This window comes from Lacerta agilis, chromosome 16 (assembly GCF_009819535.1).
Source record: "Lacerta agilis isolate rLacAgi1 chromosome 16, rLacAgi1.pri, whole genome shotgun sequence".
NCBI lineage: Eukaryota > Metazoa > Chordata > Lepidosauria > Squamata > Lacertidae > Lacerta > Lacerta agilis.
The window spans coordinates 19,351,802-19,376,429 of record NC_046327.1 but is presented as its reverse complement, the minus strand read 5'-3'; the positions used below and the strand labels follow the sequence as shown (position 1 = coordinate 19,376,429).

At 42.1% G+C, this 24,628-nt stretch overlaps 2 protein-coding genes across 4 annotated transcripts; both read right to left on the bottom strand.

Moving 5' to 3' along the window:
- Positions 1-1,385: 1,385 nt before the first annotated feature.
- C9orf72 (C9orf72-SMCR8 complex subunit) lies at positions 1,386-17,485 on the bottom strand. 3 transcript variants are annotated; one of them, XM_033173332.1, is made up of 11 exons: positions 17,362-17,485; positions 14,567-15,046; positions 13,493-13,552; positions 12,063-12,158; positions 10,704-10,768; positions 7,840-7,912; positions 7,398-7,514; positions 5,760-5,995; positions 4,031-4,088; positions 2,398-2,507; positions 1,386-2,302 (listed from the first exon to the last, which is right to left on the bottom strand). In XM_033173332.1, exons 2-11 carry the CDS (start codon positions 15,008-15,010, stop codon positions 2,116-2,118), a joined length of 1,446 nt encoding a protein of 481 aa, XP_033029223.1. In that variant the 5' UTR covers positions 15,011-15,046; positions 17,362-17,485; the 3' UTR covers positions 1,386-2,115. The 3 variants fall into 3 exon arrangements, with proteins under 3 accessions (XP_033029223.1, XP_033029224.1, XP_033029226.1); XM_033173333.1 differs by lacking the exons at positions 1,386-2,302; positions 2,398-2,507; positions 4,031-4,088 and adding an exon at positions 4,108-4,228; XM_033173335.1 differs by lacking the exons at positions 1,386-2,302; positions 2,398-2,507; positions 4,031-4,088 and having other exon boundaries at positions 5,951-6,025.
- A 2,892-nt stretch (positions 17,486-20,377) lies between these two features.
- Positions 20,378-23,678, bottom strand: TMEM139 (transmembrane protein 139). The gene is made up of 2 exons (XM_033173795.1): positions 23,090-23,678; positions 20,378-21,649 (listed from the first exon to the last, which is right to left on the bottom strand). Exons 1-2 carry the CDS (start codon positions 23,515-23,517, stop codon positions 21,238-21,240), a joined length of 840 nt encoding a protein of 279 aa, XP_033029686.1. The 5' UTR covers positions 23,518-23,678; the 3' UTR covers positions 20,378-21,237.
- Positions 23,679-24,628: the final 950 nt, after the last annotated feature.

Here is a 24,628-nt window from a genome sequence, read left to right as displayed (position 1 = left end):
GCTCACCCATGACACCTACCTACACTGAGCTAAGAAGCATTTCTCATTCCTGCCTAGCTTCTACCAGTACTGCCCTCATCCCTGTCTTCCCGAAGAGCAAAAGCTGCTTTGTCAGGCTCCACACCTCCACAATAATATTTAGTCTTTTGACATGGCAACTTCACATCTTTACAAATTAAATTACTGGCTGTAATAAGCCAATGATCGGTGAGAGTCTGTTGTATGCAGTTAGCTTCACATAAGACACTGCACCTTGCTCATTTTACTACAGGGGAAAGTTTGGCAATCACAGCTTCCCAAGATGCACAAGTTAAATTGGATACCCTTTATCTGAGCCATCACCATCACACGTGGGACACAGCCATCAGATGAGAAGGGAGAACAGGTTTACAAGAAAATAATAAGAATTCATAATAAGGAATGCTCAGTAACAGCTTAGAGATGTCTTTCTGACAGTAAATTTTCCCTAATCATGAAACAAAATATTGCACTTAAAGAAACATATTAGCGTATTGGAACAACCCTAACCTGGCAAACAATTAAAAAATGAAATTAAAAACAGCAGCATGCATTTAAAACCTTCTGAAGTACATGACATGCACTTTTATGGCAGCTCTTTGCATTTTGCAAAACATGTACATTAAAGCCATTATTAATATTCCATATTATACAGGTATGAAAGGCAGTGGAAAACAGGCAAATACATAATGTTTATCTTTTTTCGATTTAGAAGAAGCTGAGAGGTGAGAGGCAAATATGCTAGAGTTGAAGAGGAAAAACAGAAGTTTGCTATTACTACCCTTATTTCAGTTGTGGTACCAACTAAGTTTGTCTCTAACCTGCCCCCTCACCCCAAACTGCTCAGAAGAATTGGAGATCCAGGAGATTTTTATATGGCTTTCACTCAGTAGCTCATCAGAAAAAGCTTGGCAATTGCTCCTATCAGCTTAAACATACCTTTCCTAATTTGCACTCTGTTTGACTTGCACCTATGTTTGACAAAACACAGTGCAACATGCAAGATGGGTGACATAATTAGCAATAGAATAGTCTTGCTTGGCACTTGCTTGGCACTTTTGATGACACCATCTAAAAGTACTGCCTTATTGCCTGTTCCATGCCTGTGCTGAAGTGCTTAAGATGTCACCACAAGTTTCTGCTGGCTTTTGAAGGATATGTAAAGTGGGGGGGGGCAGGGAGAAAAAGCAGGTGGCACTGTTCATATTACCAAACACACTGGAAGCGATAGTCCTAAAATTACGTTTGACCATTTGTTTTGCAATCAACAGTCCTTGAACAGAAAGGAGGAAATGGAACATGTCTCCCAATACCACACACACACACGCACACACACACACACACACAGAGAGAGAGAGAGAGAGAGAGAAATTATAAACCAATATCCTCTTAAAAACCCATTAAAAGTTGTCCTCAACTTTGTGGTTTTGAAAATGCCATTAACTTAACCTTTAAACAAACCACACCAATGTTTGCTCTCCCTGTAATCAAAATGGAACATCTGATGCATGCCTAAGTTGAACTGACTCGATTCCAGTAGCAACTGGTGGGGTGGCACAGGGTTGTTCGCCTGCTTTCCGAACACAGAATATTGTTGCCAGCTCCCGAGAGGGAGAGGCACAGGGAGCAAAGCGGCATGGTGGCAGAGCCAACCCAACTCTCCTACTGCCAAACCCAAAACACACTGAGCTTCCTGCGCCTTCTTCCTTCCCTTCTCAGGAATCAGCAGTGGCACTTGGTGCTCAGAAGGCAGGTTAGAAACTTTGCCCTACCTGGGCTGTACAGGTCTAAACAGCACCCTCTCTGACTATTTCTGCAGCCTTCCCTGCAATGATACACTCCAAACATTGGCAGACTACAACTCCCATCATCCCTGACCACAGGCCATGTTGGGTGGGACTGATGGTAGTTTTGAGTCCAACAACAACAGCTGGACAGCACTGGGCTGGGGAAGAAGACTGTTGTAGTGTTAACCACACATTCTGTTGCACCAGACCACAACACGTGTTTGTGAAGAGAAATGCTATATTCCCTTTAAACAATACCTTTGAGAAGCATTGTGAAGAAATACCAACCCACATAAACATAAATAAACCTTTAAAACGTCATTAGAACGTCGTGCTCTTGCACGCTAGTGTAGAAAGAGCGCCCAAACAGAAATGAATGCAATCCAGGCTTGATCTTCTCAGCTAAGGCCATTATTATGTTAAGGTCACCTTCTGCCCTCAAGTCCAGGTCTATCTTCAAGCTACGGAGTGATTTAAAAGGCTTCTTGCCTTTTTGCCTGTGGGAGGGGAGGGGGAAAGTGTGGTTAAACGGAATGATTTTGGTGAAAACTGTACCAAGAAACCACACTGCTCCCTTTAGCTTTATACTTACGTATCGTCTTCTATATATTTGATTAGGGTTAAGGCTTTTCGGTGAAGGATTAACAAGAACTGTGCGAGGAACACACGCCTCAGGGACAACCCAGGTTTCAAATGAAAGACCTGTTAAGAATTGTCACATAAAAGATCAGTACACATTACATTAAATGGGGGAAAGGGTTCTGTTTAGTGGCATTCTCCCGCATGGCTCACCCCATACACTGCCTCCTGTTATAGACTAGTAAAATATACATTATGATACAAGTTGGTTACACAGAGGACAAGCATGGATCTTGCAGGGACTCGGGGGTTGGGGCAGGATGCAGTGCATCTCAATGCTCTGCATGTACACATTATGCACTTCTGTAGGAACCATTGCTAAAGGCAGGCTACCCATAGTTGCTAAAGAAACAGCACTGTCTGCCAGTATGCTACTGGGCCACATTTAAGGTTTTGCTGATGGTATACAAAGCTCTAAACAGTTTGGGACCAGCTTATTTGAGGGACTGCCTGTTCCCTTATGCACTTACCTGGCTTCTACTGTCTTCAGGAGATGCACTTTTGGCTACTCCATATACTCCTAAGGTTCACTTCCTAGCCATCTGGAGCAGGGCTTTAAGCACTGCTGCAGCTAATTTATGGAATTTACTTACTCCCTTTGGATATCAAGCAGGAACCCACAGTAGGCCTACTGTTTTCGGCCCTTGCTCAAGAAGTGTTTATTTACTGACACAGGCATTCCCTTCACTGTGACCCAGCTATGTGCCTTGCTGAAATTTTTGATTGCGCTTCATACTGAAATTTTCTATTTTAGCGTTTTGTTTTATGAACGGCTGAGTTTTAGAAAACCATAATGGTTTTCTTATATTCCTGATATTTATATGCTGAGTGGGATAGGATTTCTGAAATAAAAATAAAGAGTGGAGAGGTGGTTCGTTCTTGCTGCAACAGCCACTCTCAAGTGCAGTGTTTTACTTTTACCTGTAGGAGGTAAATGGCAGCAGCAACTTATAGCAAATGTAAAAGGATGTGCACAGAAACACTATTTGGGCGAGGATTAAACCTGCTTCCTACCCTGGTAATTTCAGCTATTGAGAATCAAGTCTGCTTATGTTTGTAGTTCTGCTGTGTTTGTGTTTGGCAATGCTGGGAACCAGCTTTTGCAAAGAAAGAGATTATGCAGATACATATTGTTTATGTATCAACAATAAACATAAAATATTTGAGTGAATTTTTGGCCCAAGTCCCATAATTAACTTCAGAAATTTCACTGAAGTCAGTGGTTTGTTAACTGCTGATGCTACTATTACAACTACAATTAATCTGCTAAACGCTAAATGCATACTGAACAAAGACATTTTATTCCTACATCCCTTAACTATATTAGAAGCTATCCTGCACTTTCCCAGTATTGCCACATGACTTGACTTTAGAGTGCAAATATAGAGAAAAGACAGGCAGCAGGTAATTAATCTCATTAATATTAGATTACAGCATCTTTGAAATCACGCTTTAAAATACTACAGAATGGAACCACTCGAGTGATGTTTTTTTAAGGCTACAACTACACAAAATGAACTCATTAAAAAAATTAAAATAGGTAATATATCGCTCATCAGCTTTAATTCATTAGAATGAACAGTTACCTGATCCAGAAAGGCTTTTACTAAAGTGTCTTGGTGAAGGACATCTTGGAAAACGTTCCTGTAAAAATACAGAGGAAGCATGCAGTAATATGTTGAGTTTCATTCACAATGCAAAGTTGAAGTACCATTCAGTATCTGTAATCAATAATTCCTTACAGCATTCAAAAACACAGAAGTCCCACTGTTCTTATATGTGATCTAAAATATAAAGTAGGGCTAGTAAAAAAAAAATCATGCAAACATAGCAGGCAAACTCTTCTATATACCGTATTTTCCGGCATATAAGACGACTAGGCGTATAAGACGACCCCCAACTTTTCCAGTTAAAATATAGAGTTTGAGATATACTCGACCGCAGATTCTCCACCCGGCATATAAGACGACCCCCGACTTTTGAGAAGATTTTCCTGGATTAAAAAGTAGTCTTATACGCCAGAATATACAGTAAATACTTTTATAGAGGGAAAAAATATGAAAGACATTGCACATACTTTTGTAAATCAAGAAAATCTTTTTTTTAAATTACTTTAAAAATACTTTTATAGAAGCACACAATACTTTGTATACAAAATGAGACTAAACTGTGCCAGTTGTAATTAAAGGATAACCCATGACGAAGGCTGGCTCATGACTTGATTACTACAGCCTCAAGTGCTAATTTGCGTGTATGAATGAGCTCTCACAGACCAAATACCAGAGAACTTCTTCTCTCATCATCTCAAACACCATGGGTGGAACTCAATGTCACGCTAAGGCAATCGTTCCATCGGTGCAAGCATTTCTGCTTGCTATATGGAACCCTCTCCTCCACCACTGCACTGTTCTGGGGTGGTTCTCCGGATCCTCCAGAGCAGATTTGGGAGAGGGACAGGGGGGGCAGAGATGGGGGAAAGCCCTAGTGTGCTAGCAGGAGACCTTGCACAGGCTTCTGCTAGTGCACCTGGTTAGTTGAATCTGGGCCTGTGTTTTTCAGTGGAGCCATCCCATATACAGTGGTGCCCTGCTAGATGAATGCCTCGCTAGGCGAAAAACTTGCTAGACGAACGGCATTCGTCTAGCGGAAGCTGCCCCGCTAGACGAAAAAGTCTATGGGGCTGCTTCGCAAGACGAAAAATTTTCGTCTTTTTTTCCGTTTAGCGGAGCGCGGCTGTCATTGCCGCTTCGCTAGACGAAAAACCCACTAGACGAAAATTTTCGCAGGACGAATTATTTTCGTCTAGCGGGGCACCACTGTACATGCATGTACAAACCGGACCTGAGTGTTGAATGAATTGTTCAACAAGTCTACCTGATCACTTCTTGCTGCTAGTTTATTAAAAAAAGCTAAGAAGCTTCCAAATCTTGTAGAGGATAACCACTTTGGTGATCCTACTTCTCATGCCATTAGCCTACCAAAGGATGGCATCTCAGAAGAGTGTTTGGTGGAGACAGAAATCAAATTTTCATGGCTGCGGAAGCATCCTAAGAAACTCATAGGGAACAAGTGCTCAGTTGTTTTACAATTCTTGGGAGAGAACAAGAGACTCCCCATTCGAAAGGTAGGATCTCAGCCGTGCAAATGGAAAAAATGACTACTGGCTTTGAATATTGCTTGGGTAATTTGGTCCTAATTTCAGGGCAGAAATTTTGCCTGCATGGCAAAACGGAACCAAAATGTTATATAGACACTGCATTTAAACCATGATAGGCATCAACATCTGAAATTCTGCAACTCTACAGGAACACATACAGATCAGGGGTGAAGCTCTCATCCGTATGGATAATGGTATCCTGAGCCATCTCTTCATCTGAAGTGGCTCTCCAGAAAGCTGTTAGCTCCGATCTCATGTACCGCCGCTGATTATAGATATGTTCGTGGCAAGGAGGCATCTGTTTCACGGTGTTGATATCTACATCAATGTGCGTGGTAGGATATGGAGCATACATCACTTGACGGAAAGGCAACGTAAAACTTCCAGTGCCATCCTGTCACAGTGAAAACATTTAGTCCAGTTACTAAAAAAAAAGTCAGAGGAATTAAAAACTATAAGGCACTATCAGATTACAATTTGAACCATTTTGATTTATTTTCATATATGGCAATAAATTAAGACAATTCTCTCTCTTACACACACATAGAAAGATATAGATAGATAGATAGATAGATAGATAGATAGATAGATAGATAGATAGATAGATATGTCACACTGAGGATGTGTTCTATATGGACAGCACTCAGCATCTTACAATTCAATTCTTAGCACATATACAGTCCCAACAAATTCAGTAGGAATCCTGGAATTGTAGAATTGGAAGGGACCCTGAGGATCATCAAGTCCAACCCCCTACAATGCAGGAATATGCAGCTGTCCCATACAGGGATCGAACCTGCAACCTTGGCATTATCAGTGCCATGCTCTAACCAAATGAGCTACTTAATCCCTTGGGTGCAGGTTTAGGATTTCTGCCTTGATGTGCATGGACATAAGCTTAATTGAACTCAGTGGCGCTAACATATGAATTATAAGAGTTTGAATGTTCTCCATACAGAAAGCAGACTCTGTTACAGCATTAAATTTGGGCTTACTTGTGGGTAAACATGCATAGAAACTCCACGAATGCACAGGGGACTCCAGATTGTGGATAGCGAGTGCCCTTATAGAAAACTCAGAAGGAAGTATTCCACTGAAATTTTTGCGTTTGCAATTACTTTAGCTGGTTTTATATATGTTATACTGTAATTCACTTCATGATGCCTAATGAGAAGTGGTTCATAAATGAAATCAGTATTAATCATAATAAGACTGTGTTAGAGAGGGAAACACAACTGCAGTTTGTAGTTTGGTTTACTATTGTTACCAGTTTTCTTCCCGCCACCCTGAGGATGGGTTTTTTTTTGGGGGGGGGGATTATTGCTTTTAAAGGTTTTTTAAGTTTTAAATGTCCAGTTTGGACTGCCTAAAAAAGAAACCAACCTATTTTTTACATTAAACATTTCTAGTCTATTACCAATATCACTTTCAGAAAAGATTTCTCCAGTTTCCACTATATGAAACATTTAAGTGTGAGAAGAAAAGGAAAGATGTTGATTTATCTTTATAGCAATAGAACAGACAGAAAAGTAGATTTTCCTTAAAAAAAAAATAGTAGTTGTGTTGATGAAAACTAGCAGTTTAATCTATGTCCTTTGTCCTGCTGGATAAACGCTTCCAACTTCCTCACTTGAAGGGAAAACCTACCAGAAACATGTATTTTAATTTTAAAGGACATTACTAATGATGCTAACAAAATAAATAATTGATTAATCTAAGCACAACTTCATTTAATAACTAATAACTAAAGTTACTGGCTCCTGACAAAATGTAGTTGAGCAAATGGAAGACCTCACCTTCAGTAATCCTTGCACAAAAAGCCCCGATTCATACTTAAAGGAAGTTTCATTTCTGCACAGCCTAGAACACTTTCGCTCTGCTGAAGTTAGAAAGAGGCACAGTGTCCGTACTATCTGTAATACAAAAATACTGTAAAATTACTTATAGGCAGGGAAATTTAGCAGAAAGAAAACTTGCAAATGAAAATTGTTATATGATATAGTAACTGGGTAGTTGCTACTTGCCAATTATAGGAACCCAAATGACTTTTTGCCAGTTATATTGTTATTTTTGGGAGACCTCATTTTCTAAGTACACAAGCTTCATATTTTGTTGCTAGAAGAATTCCCCCCTTTTTACAGGTAATTTATAAAAAAATCAAAGGACTAACGCCTATGATTTCTGGCAGCATGTTGTTCTGCCTGGTAATCAAACATTTATAAGATAGGAGATGCTTACTTTATTAACTTTTTCTGCACTGCTTCCTATAACTACCGAGCAGCCACAGGTCTGCAAGTGTGAACTGATGGCTCTGCAAATTGAAAAGAGAGGCATACAAAGAAATATGAAATACTTCACAAGAAGTTTACATGCAGCAACTAAAAAGACTCTGCAAAGTGTTTTATTGTCAACAATACTAATGTTTCCAAATGTGGTAAGTAGTCTGTACTAAAATCAAACACCAAGGGCCAGAACTACAGGTATATGGTTAGTTCCACTACCTGAAATTAAATTACTACAAATCTAGACTTCAGACAAATGTGCAAAACAAAAACAAATTAAATGATATCATTTAATAGCTACTCACATTTTTGTGTAAGTGTATGAATTGCCTTAAACTCCTATGTGAATATATTGTTTTACTCTGCAGTAATCATTATAGGATAGGAGAATGGAGCCACAGACTGCCAACTAGTTATCTGATTACCGTATTTTTCCATCTATAAGACACCCCCATGTATAACACCCACCTATTTTGGGGGACTCAATTTTAAGAAAATGAGGGGAGATGGCTCAAAGTTGTTGAGCTTCTCCCTCCATACAACTGTGGGGAGGAAACACTCCCTAGACTGTTTCCCGCGGGCAGCAGCATTGGGGAAAGTTGCACTCCCCCCAGCCAGGAGCGCAACTTTCCCCGATGCTGCTGCGTGCAAGAAACGATCTAGGGAGTGTTTCCCACGTGTGACATTGGGGAAATTGCACTACCATCAACCAGCTGGCTGGTGGCACACAGTCCCCCCCCCCCCCGCAGCTGCAGACAGGAAACACTCCCTAGATTGTTTCCCACTCACTGCGGCATCAGGGGAAGTTGCGCTCCCACCAACCGGCTGGCTGGCGGGCGCGCAGCTTCTCCTCCCCCCCCCCATGCCACTATCCATGTATTGGACAACCCCCATTTTTTGACACAATTTTTAAGTAAAAAAAACCTCGTCTAATACACGGAAAAATACGGTAGTTTCATTATATGTATATTTCATGGCATAATTTGATTTCATAAGAGGGAAGAAACCAAAGCTGTACAGAATAAACTATTTCCGGATTTCTATAAATAATGTGACATTGACTCATAGAATCATGTCATAGTATCATAGAGTTGGAAATGACCCCATGGATCGTCTCATCCAACCCACCGGAATGCAGGAAAATGCACTCATATGGGGATCAAACCCGTAACCTTGGCATTATCAGCACCATGCTCTAACCCAGGCATATCAGTATACAATCAGCAGCACAGAAACGGCGCACACAAATCTACTAAACCATTCCACGTATAGAATTCTATATTGGTATTCCAATCAACAGGAAAGCAATGCAAAAAGTCAAAAAGTCAAACAAAGAAGCCACAAACAGAAAACTCATTCAAGTTGGTACAACAGGACAATTTCAGTCTTTAAATGTTTTTAGCCAGGCTCCTGTAGATATTGACGAAAATAGATCCAGTCAGATGATATGTACAGATGTTAATAGATGAAAGTAAGTCCAATCAGAGGGAATATTGACGATGTGACGCACAATAGACAGGGTGCCGGCGTTTGTCCCCTGTTTCGCCCACGGACAATTTTGGGCTTCTTCTTACTGAATATTCAATATTCCCTCTGATTGGACTTACTTTCATCTATTAACATCTGTACATATCATCTGACTGGATCTATTTTCGTCAATATCTACAGGAGCCTGGCTAAAAACATTTAAAGACTGAAATTGTCCTGTTGTACCAACTTGAATGAGTTTTCTGTTTGTGGCTTCTTTGTTTGACTTTTTGACTTTTTGCATTGCTTTCCTGTTGATTGGAATACCAATATAGAATTCTATACGTGGAATGGTTTAGTAGATTTGTGTGCGCCGTTTCTGTGCTGCTGATTGTATACTGATTTACCAAGAGTATTGGCAGCATAGGCTTATTTTTTCAGCTAACCCAGGCATAGGCAAACTCAGCCCTCCAGATGTTTTGGGACAACAACTCCCATCATCCCTAGCTAACAGGACCAGTGGTCAGGGATGATGGGAGTTGTAGTCCCAAAACATCTGGAGGGCCACGTTTGACCATGCCTGCTCTAACCAACCAAGTTAACCAGCAACGTTATAGTATGCAGTCTGAACTTTCAATTTGTTGACATAAATGAAAAAGCTCTCTGCCATATTGGGGAAAAGTAGTTAGCAGAATGACTTCCCCTTTTCCCCAGGAAGATTTAACGAAACCCAAGTTCTGTTAATAGACTCTGCTTTATAGGCCTCCATTGACTGAAGTACAATGAAACCTGTGGCATGCCTTTCATTAACTCTGCCAGTGAGAAACAGAATGCAAAGTATAAGAGTAGAGAATTATACTTCCTTCTGGCAGGAATGATGGCATACCTACAATGTCACAGATCTCAAAGTTAGGTTGGTCAGATTTTTAGCTATCAATGCCAAGGAAATACTATTTTTAACCTAGAAAACAGATGTACTGGGTGGTATGGAGAAGCAAGAAACATAGCCCTTTTTTGGTTTAGTGAGAATCCATTTCTCAGCCACTGCCTTGATTCAACATAGTTTCCAAACTTCCTTATGCATAAGTCTTAATATGTTTTCTTACCAAGGCAACAGGTGAGATGAATAACTGTCAATATAGTGCTACACAAGCAGGTTAGTAAGTGATCACCCTAGTTTTCACATCAATTCATTTTCACTCTAGACTATTTAAAAGAGGCTTACCTATAGGCAAAAACCCTACCAATAACTAAAAATGATTTTTCTTCTTCCCCACTCATCGTAACCCATCACCCCGCTCTTTCCCAAAATCTCTGCTTTAGAAGTACTTTCCCAAAAGCAAATGATCGTACTTAAGGAGGAAACCTTCGTGGCAGCTGTCTCCAATGTCATCATCGCTAAGCACCGTGTCACTTATCTGGAATGTGATAAAAGCACAGGGAGGAAGATTAGCCATGGTGTACATGCTACAAATGACGAACAGCCCAGGAACCAACCCTATTTTAATGCAAAAATAAATAAATAAATAATAGATTTATACAAAATAAGGAAGTAGGCAAAGTGAGAATTTTAATACATTTCATTCCTTCATTTATTTATTTTCTATCCCACATCTTACTCCAAAGGACCTTTATCTTCCAGCAACCTGCATGGACACAAGCGCCAATCCTTTCTCACAATTCAGACAAGGAAGAGGGTGACTGTGGAATTAAATGTCCATTGCTTTGCCTGTATAATCCCCCCACTGCCAGCTTTACAAGCTCCACACCCACTGCTGTATCAGTATGTATTTGTTTGGTTGATACATTAATGATCCAGTAAAAGAATGCCTTGGATCTAAAAAGATCCTACCTTTGAACTCCCTAGATATTTTAAAAAAAACAACCACCTGTGGAATGAATCACAATTTTGATTTATTTATTTTTTACACTTTAAAGAGCTACGTACAGACCAGATCACATGCAATTTAGTCCTGTAGAGTTTAAAAGGTGCTGTGATATCTGTGAAATGTGCCCTTGGCTGCAGGTCCTAGAAGACCTGTTGTTTGCCTTGCAGGGCCTGGACTGACTCCAGCTACAAAAGCTGAGAATGCTGAACAGATTCTTGGGCAGGGGTGTTGTTTAGAGGTTTGCCGGGGGGAGGGCGTTGCCGGGGTTTTTTGTTGCTGTTATTAATTTTAATATTTGGTATCTTTATTATGGATCTTACTATGATTTATATTGTTCAATTTGATTGTGTGCTTCTCAATGTTTTAAAGACTACTTTTGTTAATTATGTATTTTTTCATGTTGTAAGTAGCCTTAAGCAGGGTTTTAACTCTTGAAAGGTTGGCATACAAATAAAATTATGTATGGATGCATGTAAAAAGGTAAAGGGACCCCTGACCATTAGGTCCTGTCGTGTCCGACTCTGGGGTTGCGGCGCTCATCTCGTGTTACTGGCTGAGGGAGCCAGCATACAGCTTCTGGGTCATGTGGCCAGCATGACTAAGCCGCTTCTGGTGAACCAGAGCAACGCATGGAAACGCCATTTACCTTCCCGCCGGAGCGGTCCCTGGTATAAATTATGTACTCTACTGGCCAAAAAAACCCAAAAGCTAGAAATCCATTGACTAATGAGCTGCATTTCATTTCATTAAAGGCACTTCAAAAAAAAAGAGAAAGAGTGGAAGAGTTGCTTCCTTTCATGATGCAGCTAACAGTAAGACTTACATCTATTTCTTCTGGAACGCTGTGTGATTTCATAGATGAAAGGAGCTCCATTACAGGAATAACTTCCCCTGTCAGCATTGGAATGATGCTCTGGCCCTATGCAATAAATAATGTTTTATGAAATAAAAAGCAGATTGTGCACTTAAAGAACAGAACCTGAATAGGGTGAACTTTTCTGGAGAGGAAAGAAAGAGTAGCAAGAAACTAGTAAAACAATTCAATGGTATGTAAGTAGACGTCTGCTTGTGTGATAGGACTTCACCTTCCACCCAACCAAACAGCTTCCCACGTCCCCAAAACCTGCTCCAGTGGGTCAAGTCAGTTAGTTGAACCCATTGATTTTAATAGGTCCGCTTAGAATATAACTTAGTTTGATTCAATGCTTTATTTTCCAGATTTGTTCCAACCTAACTGAAAAATTACTTAGTAAACAATGAATATAATTTTTGAACTGAATGCAATTTTAAAACTGAGTTTCTAAGCTCTTGTGTTAGACTACTCGGTTAAATAAAATTCAAGAGCCTGGGCAGATATAGGACAAACAGAGAAAAAATGAATAAGTTTAGGTATTGCTAGAGTTTACAGTTGATAAAGAGAGAATACTTGTGGTTTCATTCCTTGTTAAGTACTGTTTTCCCAAGGTCATCTACAACAGGGATGGGGAACCTTTTTCAACCTGAGGGCCACATTCCCATCTGGGCAACTTTCTGGGGGCCATATCCCAGTGGTGGGTAGGGCCAGAGGCAAAAGTGGGTGGAACAGTGACAGTAAATGTTACCTTTAGACAAGCTCATTTCTGTACACATTCACACATCCTCCTCTACCCTCCATGCAAAAACATTTTAGGTGGGTGTGAAGCACGGCCAGTGAGAAGTGTGAGTTGGGGAGGGGGGGTTGGAGAAAGTCCCAAGGGCTAGACAAAGATGCCTGGAGGACCACATCTGGTCTCTGGACTTGATGTTCCCCAACCCTTCTCTATAATAAACCCTCTCCCAGCCAGCTGTAGCCCAAAACACATGCACTGCCAGTTCTTTTGCCTGATAAACTAATGGTGTAGTAAGATTTTCTGTTATGACAGGAGGTTGATAGTACAGTAAACTGAAGAAGCCACCACTTTTTTAAAAACACTCCTCATTTAGATGGACTGTGTACAAAGAGAATAAAATACCACTCAGAATTCTACTTCACTCCACAATGGCATGGAGTTGACATGTTTTTTCAGTTTGCTCAGTGTTTCTATTCCATCTTCATGGAAATCATTCTCTTATAGAAAAAGTTCACGATACCTAGAGGAAGCAGCTTCTACAAATGGATGTGGTTGAATGGGAAAGGAGCAAGAACACTTGTAATCCTTGGGACATGAAATCGATGGGACGTGAAGTGTTAATATTTAAATGTACGCTGAGTTTTCCCACTTGCATCATTCTTACCTGATCTTCCATTCTCTCTGTGCCCTCCAGGACAGCCTTCTGAATGTGTTCTTGCCTTTCCTAGGCATAGGGGGAAATTGTTATTTAAAAAAAAAAAGTTTCTAGTACATGCGTACATGTTTTAACCCATACACCGTACAGCCAGTGTTCTATAAAAAGACATCAGATCAACAACAACCCAACTAAGCTGGGGTATCTTAGTCAAAACAAATTCGCATTCAATTTTAAAAAGGATAAGAGAAAGAGATCTGTGTTCAGCCATGATCTTAGTGAGTAGCTTCAGTCTGCCCAGATGCTTTCAGCCTAACCTAGTCCACTGAGTTCTTGTGAGGTCAAGTGGGATAATATCACCAAATAGGTATGGTGCCTTGAGCAGCTCTGTAGTTGAGTAGGATCAAACAAACAAAAAAGAGAAAAACCTCTGATTTGAGTGACATCCTTCCACACAGCTGCACTTCAGATCTTAAGATTGTTCTTCCAATAAAAAGCCCAAGTGTCCCATTCTAAAACGAACTAGGAAGGTTATACTTCCTGAAAAGACCAACGCCTTGGATATTTTTCATAGTAAAGCCTTGTGCACTGGTATTTCTTTTGCAGGCAATGACCAAGAGTAGACCATGTATGAGAGTAGACCACCTTGTAATTTTTCCATGAAAGTGTGGTTGATAACTATTTAAATAACTGAAATATATACACATGGCCATCCAAGTCGTACACGTATTTTACTTACCGTAGTAAAAATAACACACACTATAAAGAATGAAGATTGTTCTTGTGTTGTTGTAGGTCATGTTAAAGTTCTGTGGGGATTGCACCTCACAGATAGAGCAAAGTGGCTTTGTGTGTGCAAGGAAAAGGCTTACTCTTGTGTAGGCATAATAAACTGAAAAATGATCACGCTGAGCTATGGATAAGAGTGTCAGGGCTCCCAAGGTCAAGAGCAGCAGGAAGAAGATCTTGAATTTATTTGGCTAGGTCACCATCTGCTGGCAAATATTATGCTTAGCCAATCACAAGGGGCAACAGCTTCTGTGCTCCAGACTTAAAAGTGGTTCCCATAAAGAAGTATCCTACCTTATGCATCCATATCCGTCCTTTTCTTATAATATGTGTCAGCCTGTCGACACATACTCTGTGAAGGGGAAGGTAGAAGCCAAGCTCACTTTGCGGAAGGATTATTGATAGTCCATATGTACTTCTGTCCCCGTTCCAATTCCCATCAAAAATTAAGGAAACGATAATGACTCCTTTCTCAGCCAAAACAAAAAACTTCACATCTATTGCACCACTTTCTGCATTACGAAGTATTTCCCCATTCAGAGTATGGTTTGCAAGAAATGTTATTTCTCCATCACTGAGAAGCTGCTGGTCTGTTTTGGGGGCCCAGATGTGCCTGACCCTGGGGCCAAGAATATTGTCCCAGTAGGCAAAAGTAGCAGCCAGCAATGGTGACTCTCCACTCAAGGCAATCTCAGTCTTGGCAACAGCAGGAGAAGGAGGAGGACACAGAGCAGACATGGCGACCCCAACTGTCACATGACCGATACCTAAAACCTAGAGTTTGAACAAAGCAGAGTGTGAGCATAGCAGGATTCATATAAAACATCTGTCAGTAATATATACAATGGAGGTAGCATATTTAGCAGTAGTGAAATTGATGTTATATCATCACATACCAGTATCAGAATAGGCGATTGAATAAGTTGTGGTTGTACTTCTAGTAATTAAGGAACTTTGGAATCAGCAGGAATTGCATCCAAGTAAACATGCTTAGGATTGTAGTAATACTAAAGAGCTGATCTCCACTATAACTCCTTATAGGTAAGTAACATTTCAACATTTTTCTAAGGGTCAAGAAAGCACATTTACTTGGAGTAAGCCTCATTGAAGTCAGATAGATGATTGCACAGCTAGCAGAACAACACTGAGACAAACTGTGCAATGCTTCTGCTCATACATGAAATTGGTGGTAGGATGAGAACCATCAATTTATAATAGCAACATCAGCCAAAATATAAAAAGCATAACAGAAGAAAATGCTACTTTAAATAATGTTTCCATGTTATAACATCAACAATGCATGAAGCATTGAGGGAAGCAGAAGGAAATCAATGTTTTTCAAAGTCATATTCTCACACAAGCAAAGCAGTTCCAGTGGACTTTCTGTGTTGAAAGCCAAGAAGGAAGTCATGCAATAGTGAGGAAGTTCCGTAATGAAATGCAAGTTCCATGTTTTCAACATATTCCGCATTGATTTTGACCTACATTGCAAGCGATCACATGACTATAAACAACAGCATATGACTGTCTCGACCCATTTAGTCAACTTCAACTAATTTCAACTGAATTTACTTCTCAGAAACAAGACTGATCTGACTACAGCCATAATGTAAACATACTGAAAAACTTGAAACAGGAGTCTCTGTATTTGTATACACAACTGATCTGAACACAAAAAGGGGAAAAAATATTTCAACCAAGAGGTTAATAAAAATAAATGACATATGTAGGATAATACAGAATATGCATTACACACAGCAGTGTTAGAAACTCAGATATATAAGCTAGGCACCAAATGGCTCCTTAAACCAGAGTTACAATCATCAAAATAGAATGCTCAGTTGCCATTTTGGGGCCAGAGGACTCGAAAGTCGTATTTTTCAATATGACTTTTTGGTTCCTGAACTTAATTCTGATTGTGCTGATAAAATATAGTGGATAGATTGTTACAGGGTGTGTTGCTAGTGTGTAAAAACAATACAGATCTAAGGATCCCTGGGCATGCACCTCCAGATGGTGGAGACCTCAGATGCCATCCTGGCACCCGGTCATCTTCACTTGGTCGCAAGTGGCCGATAGCCAGGTGCAAAATGTGCCTGATGGATTTCAAATGCTGCACACAATGGGATTTTTGTCACGGCTGCCAAGAAATAATTATTTAAATTCTGCTTAACAAGTTTTAATTATCAACTGTGACGATCAGAATTATTTTAACCTTGCACTTTCAGACGCGCGATCAGTTTTCAAGTTACGATGGGAAAATCTAAATCTAAATTGCCATGTACATTCAGGCAGAGTTATAGATTTGAACCCTCAACCCACACAGAACTGGTTATTATGCAATCCGGAGCAAAACATCTGAGTCGGGAGAGGCTGTGTCCGATTTGGGCGCAGCGTTGTGCAAGCAGAGGGCCACCACAATGAGTTTGAAACCTGCAGAAACTGAGGCGCAATGTCTGCAAAGCTCTTGTTTCTGGGAGATTGCTCGCTTTTGGATTGCATTCCATCATGTCCATAACTTGATGGGTGCTCATAGATGGATCGTGCCCTGCGGCTACAGCACCCCACCGCAGAATCAAAAGCATAGGAATTAGGCTGCAAATCCTTGTTTTGAGCAAGACCAGCTACGATGGAAGCACAGGAAGGGGCTAAGCCCCCAAAATTTCCTAAGCCCCCAAAATTTCCAACCTCCAATCCAGTAGCCTTCAGTGCCACGGGCGTAGCCAGGATTTTTGTTGGGGACGGGGGGCATGCTTTATGTTGAGGGGACAGAACCTTGGTTAGTTAAGTGTTTTTATTGATTTTTATTGATTTTTTAGGGGGCAGCTCCCCTCCCTGCCCCCCCCTTGCCTACGCCCATGTTCGGTGCACCTGGAACTCTTCCCTGCTCTTGAAAACGAGCGCAAGGAGGCTGACCTAGCGCAGCATCCTGCCCCCTCAGCATCCAGCCTGGTAGCCATGGGAACCCCCGCGAGTAGGATCCCAACCCTGCACACCGGCGGCACAATTTCGGCACACCTCCCTTGGATGGGGCAGCCTGAAGAAACCCCCAACCCCACCGCACCCACAAGTGAAACCGACCCACTCACCCTCAGACGTCAACGGAAAGGCACGCGGCCACCTGAGGGCCGGAAGTATCGCCCCCTCACTCGCCCGGGCAGCCCTCGAAGTAAACACAGAGCATTGGGAGGGCGCCCTTGCCACTGCGCGTGCGCGCCGACCGGCCCTTCGGAGGCAGAGATTCTCTCACGCGCTCCTAGAGGCAAAAACCAGTCGTGTGCGCCTCAGACTTCCGGCTTCCCATTTGCAGTTGTTGTTTCCAAATGTTTTACACAGTACATTGAATAGAATAGCGACAAGCATTTCCCGCACCTGGGAATGAGGGTGGCAGGAATTCGCACTCTCGTATTCTCAGGAGCCCTGTCTTCTTTTTGCCTCAGGGCACCGTTGCATGATGAGAGGAAAGGGGGAGAAGCTCGTGAGGGACGAGCAGAGATAAAGAGAAGTTCCCTTTCAGGCTTCGAAACTATGCTGGTGATGCCGGATTCATAGTATTGTGGAGCTGGAAGGGACCATGAGGGTCATGACGAATCTCCACTCACACATGTAAATGGAGAGTAAGGGAAAGCGAGCCTAATGCTTTTCCAAAGACTACTCCCACTCCCCGGCCGACCTGCTGTGCATTTAAAAGCCTCGCGACACGATGGGTAGCTATTTAACAGACAGGGTTTGAAAGGACCCCATTTTTTATTCACTAGGTTAAAGGTGCTTCCTGCTCTCCCGCCCCGCATATGGAGGACGCTAAGTTCTGTTAATTGGGAACCGGACGTCAGGAAAAAAAAGCCCTCATTGAGAGACTCTTTTAAGCCTGACGCTATAAGACCCGCCTCCTCGGTGTTTGGACAGGTGCGTTTCCCCCCCTTCGTTGCTGGTTCCTTCGTCCCTTTACACCTGGGGCAGCTCAGTCGATAGAACAGGAAACTGTTAATCTCAGAGTCGTGGGTTCGAGCCCCGCTTTCGGCAAATGCTGCCTATATTGCAGGGGTTTGGACTAGGTGACTCTCGTGGTCCCTTCCAACAGAGCTATGATTCTATGATTCTTAAGAGATGTTTGCCTGTTTTCCAGGCCCTCATAATACACTGCAAGGAAGGAACAAAGCTAGCTAGGACAAACAAAAACTGTGCTGTGCCTTTTATATAAAAGTAAGCAACAAGTGAGAGCTGCCTTAAGGTGCGAGATGACTGCCTTGGCACCTTTGCAGATTTGAGAACTGAGCCCAAACTAACAAAATGAATTTCAATAGGGACAAATGCAAGGTTCTACGCTTAGGCAAGAAGAACCAGCTGCACAAATATAAGATGGGGGACACCTGGATTGGCAGTAGTACATCTGAAAAGGATCTAGGGGTCTTAGTTGTTCATAAGCTTAATATGTGTCAAACCCCCCCACCCACCGCAGGGATTTGAACCGCCGACCTTCTGATCAGCAGCCCTAGGCTCTGTGGTTTAACCCACAGCACCACCCATGTCCCTAGCTCAAGGGAAGTCATAGTACTACTCTATTCTGCCTTGGTCATACCACACCTAGAATACTGTGTGCACTTCTGGGTGCCTCAGTTTAAGAAGGATATTGACAAGCTGGAACATGTGCAGAGGAGATAATTAATGGTCTGGAAACCAAGCCTTATGAGGAAAAGTTGAGGGAGTTGGTTATGTTTAGCCTGGAAAAGAGGAGACAGAGGAGATAGGACTCCATGGTTGAAGCTCCAATGCAATTTTCCTTGCTTTGTTGCAGTAAAAGACTGCTAGAGCAGAGTGAGACCCTTTAACTGAACAACAAAGCTGGATGTAGCAATTGGGATGGAATTCCAATATGGTGCTCATTCTAAGGTTGCCTGACACAATGGTGGAGTGGGGTGGTAATCAGATTCGGCAAATAGGGTGGCGGAACCCTTCAAAGAATGACCAAAGCCCAATGTACCCAGTGTCTCTTCATGTCTCACATGTGCATATTCATTAGATTTCACTGATTTGGAGATTTCTCTTTAGGTTAAAGAGACTAACCTGTCGTGTTGCTCAGTTCGCAGCAATTCTTCTCTTCCTTCTTATATCTATAGATAAATTTGCAGTGCAAACTCATACTTGCCTGTTCAGTATTAAATCTGATTGAGTTCAGTGAGGCTTACTCTCAGAATAAGTGGACAGAGGGCTGCAGTCAACTGGTTTTAATGTGTGAAATTATGCAGAGGATTGCTGCCTAATTCTAAAGATAGGTGCTACCATCTGTTACTGGGCGAAACATTGTCTGTTTAATTTCTGCATGTCAATCAGCTGTTAAAGGTGCCAGAGTGAAGCTGGTAGAACAAATTTTCCTTTATTTAATAAAATTTACATACCACTTATCATAAGAAAACCTCTCTAAGCAGTGTACAAAAATATAATATAAAATATTGAAATTATTGATAAAAACCAGATACTTAAAAACATTTAAAAGATGATTTAAAATCAACAGTAAATCCCTCGGATATCAATGGAATTTGCTTCCACATCTGGAAGTGGATTCACCCACACCCTGTAATCTGAGAGAATAGTCTCAGTTTGCCTTTGGATTGGGTCGGCCCTATTTCCGTCCATTCTGGACCCAGTTTCAGATGACTAAATACAGCAGCACGCTCATCTTAACCCATTTGCCATTCCATCTCCATGATTCTCTCCTGTCCCTTGGCCTGTCATCTGTTTTTGACACCCAGTAGTTACATGATGGGACGCGGGTGGCACTGTGGGTTAAACCACAGAGCCTAGGGCTTGCTGATCAGAAGGTCGGCGGTTTGAATCCCCACGACGGGGTGAGCTCCCATTGCTCAGTCCCTGCTCCTGCCCACTTAGCAGTTCAAAAGTACGTCAAAGTGCAAGTAGATAAATAGGTACCGCTCCAGCGGGAAGGTAAACGGCGTTTCCGTGCGCTGCTCTGGTTTGTCAGAAGCGGCTTTGTCATGCTGGCCACATGACCCGGAAGCTGTACGCTGGCTCCCTCGGCCAGTAATGCGAGATGAGCGCCGCAACCCCAGAGTCGGACACGACTGGACCTAATGGTCAGGGGTCCCTTTACCTTTACCTTTAGCATACATGATATGTTGGACAATAAACACAGTTCTTAAACAGTTTGTCCTGTTTTCAAGTTTCCTAAAGTTAAACTGTTTGCAATGTTGAGGAAAAGACTTGGTCTTCCATCAGTTTGTATCCTGGCTGCAATAGATTTGCAAGATAGATTTTCTGTGATCAAATTATTTCATAAATTCTTTCATTACAGCATTCCTTGGAAATCAAGTTAATATGTTTCTTAAAAGGGCAGGAAGCAATTGCATGTATCAGCATCATTATTCAGTTGTACACAATCAATGTTTATGATTTTACATATTTACAAATTCACTGTTCTGCACCATAATATGCAGTTTGTTCCACAATAAAGAAATATGGATTGAGTAAGTGCTATATTCAGAAGCTGAATTCCTTATTAATCTCAGTTTGCCAACTCTCAGACTCAAAGATTTTAAACAGGTTTTGGAAATCACTAAGATGTGGTTCGTAGTTTTGATCCAAGATTTGCCATCTCAGTTTATTTGGTTTCAGATGTGGTTATTTTTTATTTTTTTAAAAAAGGAGCAGCAATCATTACACCAACCAGTTCAGCTTTCTTCAAAGCCAGCTTCCAAGCAGCCTACACTGTAAGTCCAAGAACATTCTGGAAATGTCAGAAAACGCAAGTTTGTTTTTTATATATACTGTATAGTTGTATTTCCCATGAGAAATTCAGACCTGTATGCACACATTTCTCAGGAAAGTTCTCAAAAAGGAGGTACAGCAGCTAACATCTTGCACACAGGCCATGTTTCTCATATCGTATGGATTGCAACAGGATGACCACTGAAGAAAGTCTGATGAAAAAATGTCACGGTGCACTGTTCTCATAGCCTGGAGGGCTGAAATTCTTCTTCAAAGATCTCCTCCACAGTGGCATTCTCATAAGCAGGAGGGGGTGTGAGGGGCTCAGGGCGTTCTGCCCGCTCTTCAACACCTTTGAGTTCATGGGTATCGGAGACAAATCGCTGCAGTTTTGGCGGTATGAGCAATCTGAGGCGGAACCTGGACTGCAGATCTGCCTCTGAGGCACGCCGTGTGCCTGGTGCCACTGAGACACTGAACGCCTCGACCACAGTCTCTCCGTGGGCAGGAGGCTCAATGACCACGCTGTACGGAGGGGGCTCCACTGGGGTTGTCGCTGGACTGGATGTGATGGTCCAGATGGTTGGTCCTGATAAGTAGCCAGTAGTCACCACCTCCTCATATGCCGGTGCCTCATAGGCCTCATTGTCTATGCTGGTAAAAGAGAGGGGAAGTAGTTAAAAACACAAATCATTATAATATCTCCATACTTTCCACAAAGGAGGATTATCTGTGCTCTCAACAAGGCATAATATCTACTGTATTCAAGCAATGGGATCATCAAGTGCATTCTGCCCCCCCCCATCACAGGCCTCCTCTGCACCGTGCATTTAAAACACTATGATACCAGATGTGTGTGGTATAAATAATAAAATTAGTATTATTATTAAACAGTGAGGGTTTCCCCCAAAAGAATTATGGGAACTGTAGCTTTCCAAGAGAGCTGAGAGTTGTTAGGGGACTCCTACTCCTTTCACTGGAGCTACAGTTCCCGAAGTTTGGTGCGGAGAAGGAGTGACTATTAAACCTGCTGTAGAATTTCATAGACTTTTAGGGTGCTTCCAGATAGAATCCCACCCAAAAATAACAAATCCCTTCACTCTTACCCCTGACTTTCTTGAGGTTGGTTCAGATACAATGCCAACTCATGGTTTACATTGCTTTTAACAACCAGCCACAAGCAGTTTTGTTAATATGATCCTGCAGTCCTCCACTGGGAATATTTCATACAATGCATTATTTGATTCACTGACCCAAGAGGAGGTGGTAACTAGTAGCTCAGGAGAGCTTTTAAGACTTTAGGCCTGAGTCAATGGAGAATGTATCAATTACAAGCTATTTGCCACTACAGTTAAGTAGAATCTTGAGCCTTTGTAGCTAAACATCTGAGAGGTAATATATCTCAGAATGGGCTGTTGCCTTCATGCTCTGCTTGTAAGCTTCCCAGTATTATTGGTTGGCCACTTGGAGTGTTGGTTCTAACCTTTAAAGCCCTAAACCCTCATCGTTCTGCCCAGACACTGAAGTCCAGCTCCAAGGTTCTTCTGCCGTTTACCTCACGGTGAAAAGTGAGGTTACAGGGAACCAGACAGAGGGCCTTCTCAGCAGTGGCGCCCTCCCTGTGGAACGTCCTCCCATCAGATGTCAAGGATATAAAGAGCTACACAACTTTTAGAAGATATCTGAAGGCAGCCCTGTATCAGGAAGTTTTTAATGTTTGACATTTTATTGTGTTTTTATATTTTGCTGGAAGCCGCCCAGAGTGGCTGGGGAAACCCAGCCAGGTGGGTGGGGTATAAACGATATTATAATCAGCATGCAGGACAAACAGATCCATGGTCTCATCTGGCCATGCTCTTTTTGTGATCTACCACAGGCTTCCTCAACCTCGGCCCTCCAGATGTTTTTGGCCTACAACTCCCATGATCCCTAGCTACCAGGACCAGTGGTCAGGGATGATGGGAATTGTAATCTCAAAACATCTGGAGGGCAGAGGTTGAGGAAGCCTGATCTACCACAATCTGCTGTTTGTATAGACTACCTCGAAAGGGTCAGCATATGCAAAGGAGAGAAAATTATGATGCGGCTGCTTACCCAGCCTGACTTTGTCTCCGCGAGCCTGGAGTATTTTCTTCCGCTGGATTGCGTTGCTTCAGGTAGAGCTCCACTGCCAAACTAATGAGGTAGCCAACCAAACACAGACCCCCCACTGCAATGAAGAAAAATCCAACAGGGTTGATGTCAGTGGAGAGGGCCAGCATGGTTATTCCAATGAGAATTGTGGCGGTGAACAGCACCATTAACGTTTGACGGAGGCTCTTCCAGTTTGACGCGGACAACATGGCAGAGGGAATGGTAAGAGTGGCAGTCAACGGGAGAAAGCTGGGCAGCGGCAAGAATGGGCATCTGTCAAAGAGATGAAAGGCAGTGATGCTGATGAAGAGACACGGGCACATGCGACTCAAGCTCACGACAAGGGTCTCAAATGACACGCCATGTGCAAGCCAAGTACCTGATGACATGAGTGCAAATATATACAGGCAATCATTCCAATGAAGTAACCACTTAGAGCTATTGAAGCACTAGCCCTCATCCAGGATAAATATACAACATAATGAAGGATTAGGGCAGGGGTAGGGAACCTTTGGCCTGGGGCTCAAATGTGGCCCTCTGTATCTGGCCCTTGGGACTCCCCAAGCCATACCAACCCTCCTCAACTACTTTTGCCTGCTGGGACTGAGATAATTCCTCTTGCTGGATGGATGGAGAAACGTGTGTGGGCCTCTGGTTGTGGAAACAGCTGGCTTTTGCATGGCTGGAATGTGGTCTCTGTTGCTCCACCTGCCACTAGTACCGGTATGTGGCTTCCGCCCTTGAGCTGAAAGACATCCCTGATTCCTGGAATAAGGAGGATGAGCAGAGAGCTTGCTCTTCCTTAGACTTCGCTCTTGTGCAACTGTGGAGAAGCTTTGGCTTGCCAGATGATGCCAAACTCCAACTACCATAATCCTTGGCCATTGGCCATACTTGCTAGGGCTGATGGGAGTTGTAGTTTAGCAACATTGGAAGAGCCAAATGTCCCCCCCCCCTCCTGCCCTAGTGGATTCTCAAAGGAAAACATGGAGATTACCGGTAGGTAGGTAGATAGATAGATAGATAGATAGATAGATAGATAGATAGATAGATAGGATGAAAAATGTTAGGTCACCGTTGAGTGAAAATAGATACCCTTGAATAAAATTGTGCTGTTACTTTAAAGGGCTACATGAGTGCTCCTGTGGATATCTAGATAAGCAAATATATTCTCATATATAATTTTAAAGTTAAAGACTGGTCCAAAATTGCTGCGAACACTAGGAATTGGAAGTGGGTGACTTATCACGAGTGCCATCTTGGTCTTCAGCTGGTGGGTTGCCAACCCAAGCCAGGTCATGGCCTGATCTAAGGTAGGTTGCAAAAACAGCACTACCACCACACAAATAGATTGGGTTTTTTTAAGCAATTTGGTTTTTTTAATTAAGAAATTAATTAAGAAATTAGCCCCTGCATGCATGATTGAGTTAAAAGTGGTCTGATAAGGCTGAAAACTACTGATCCTAGTAGATGTTCGTGATAGTCATGCTAAGATGCAGA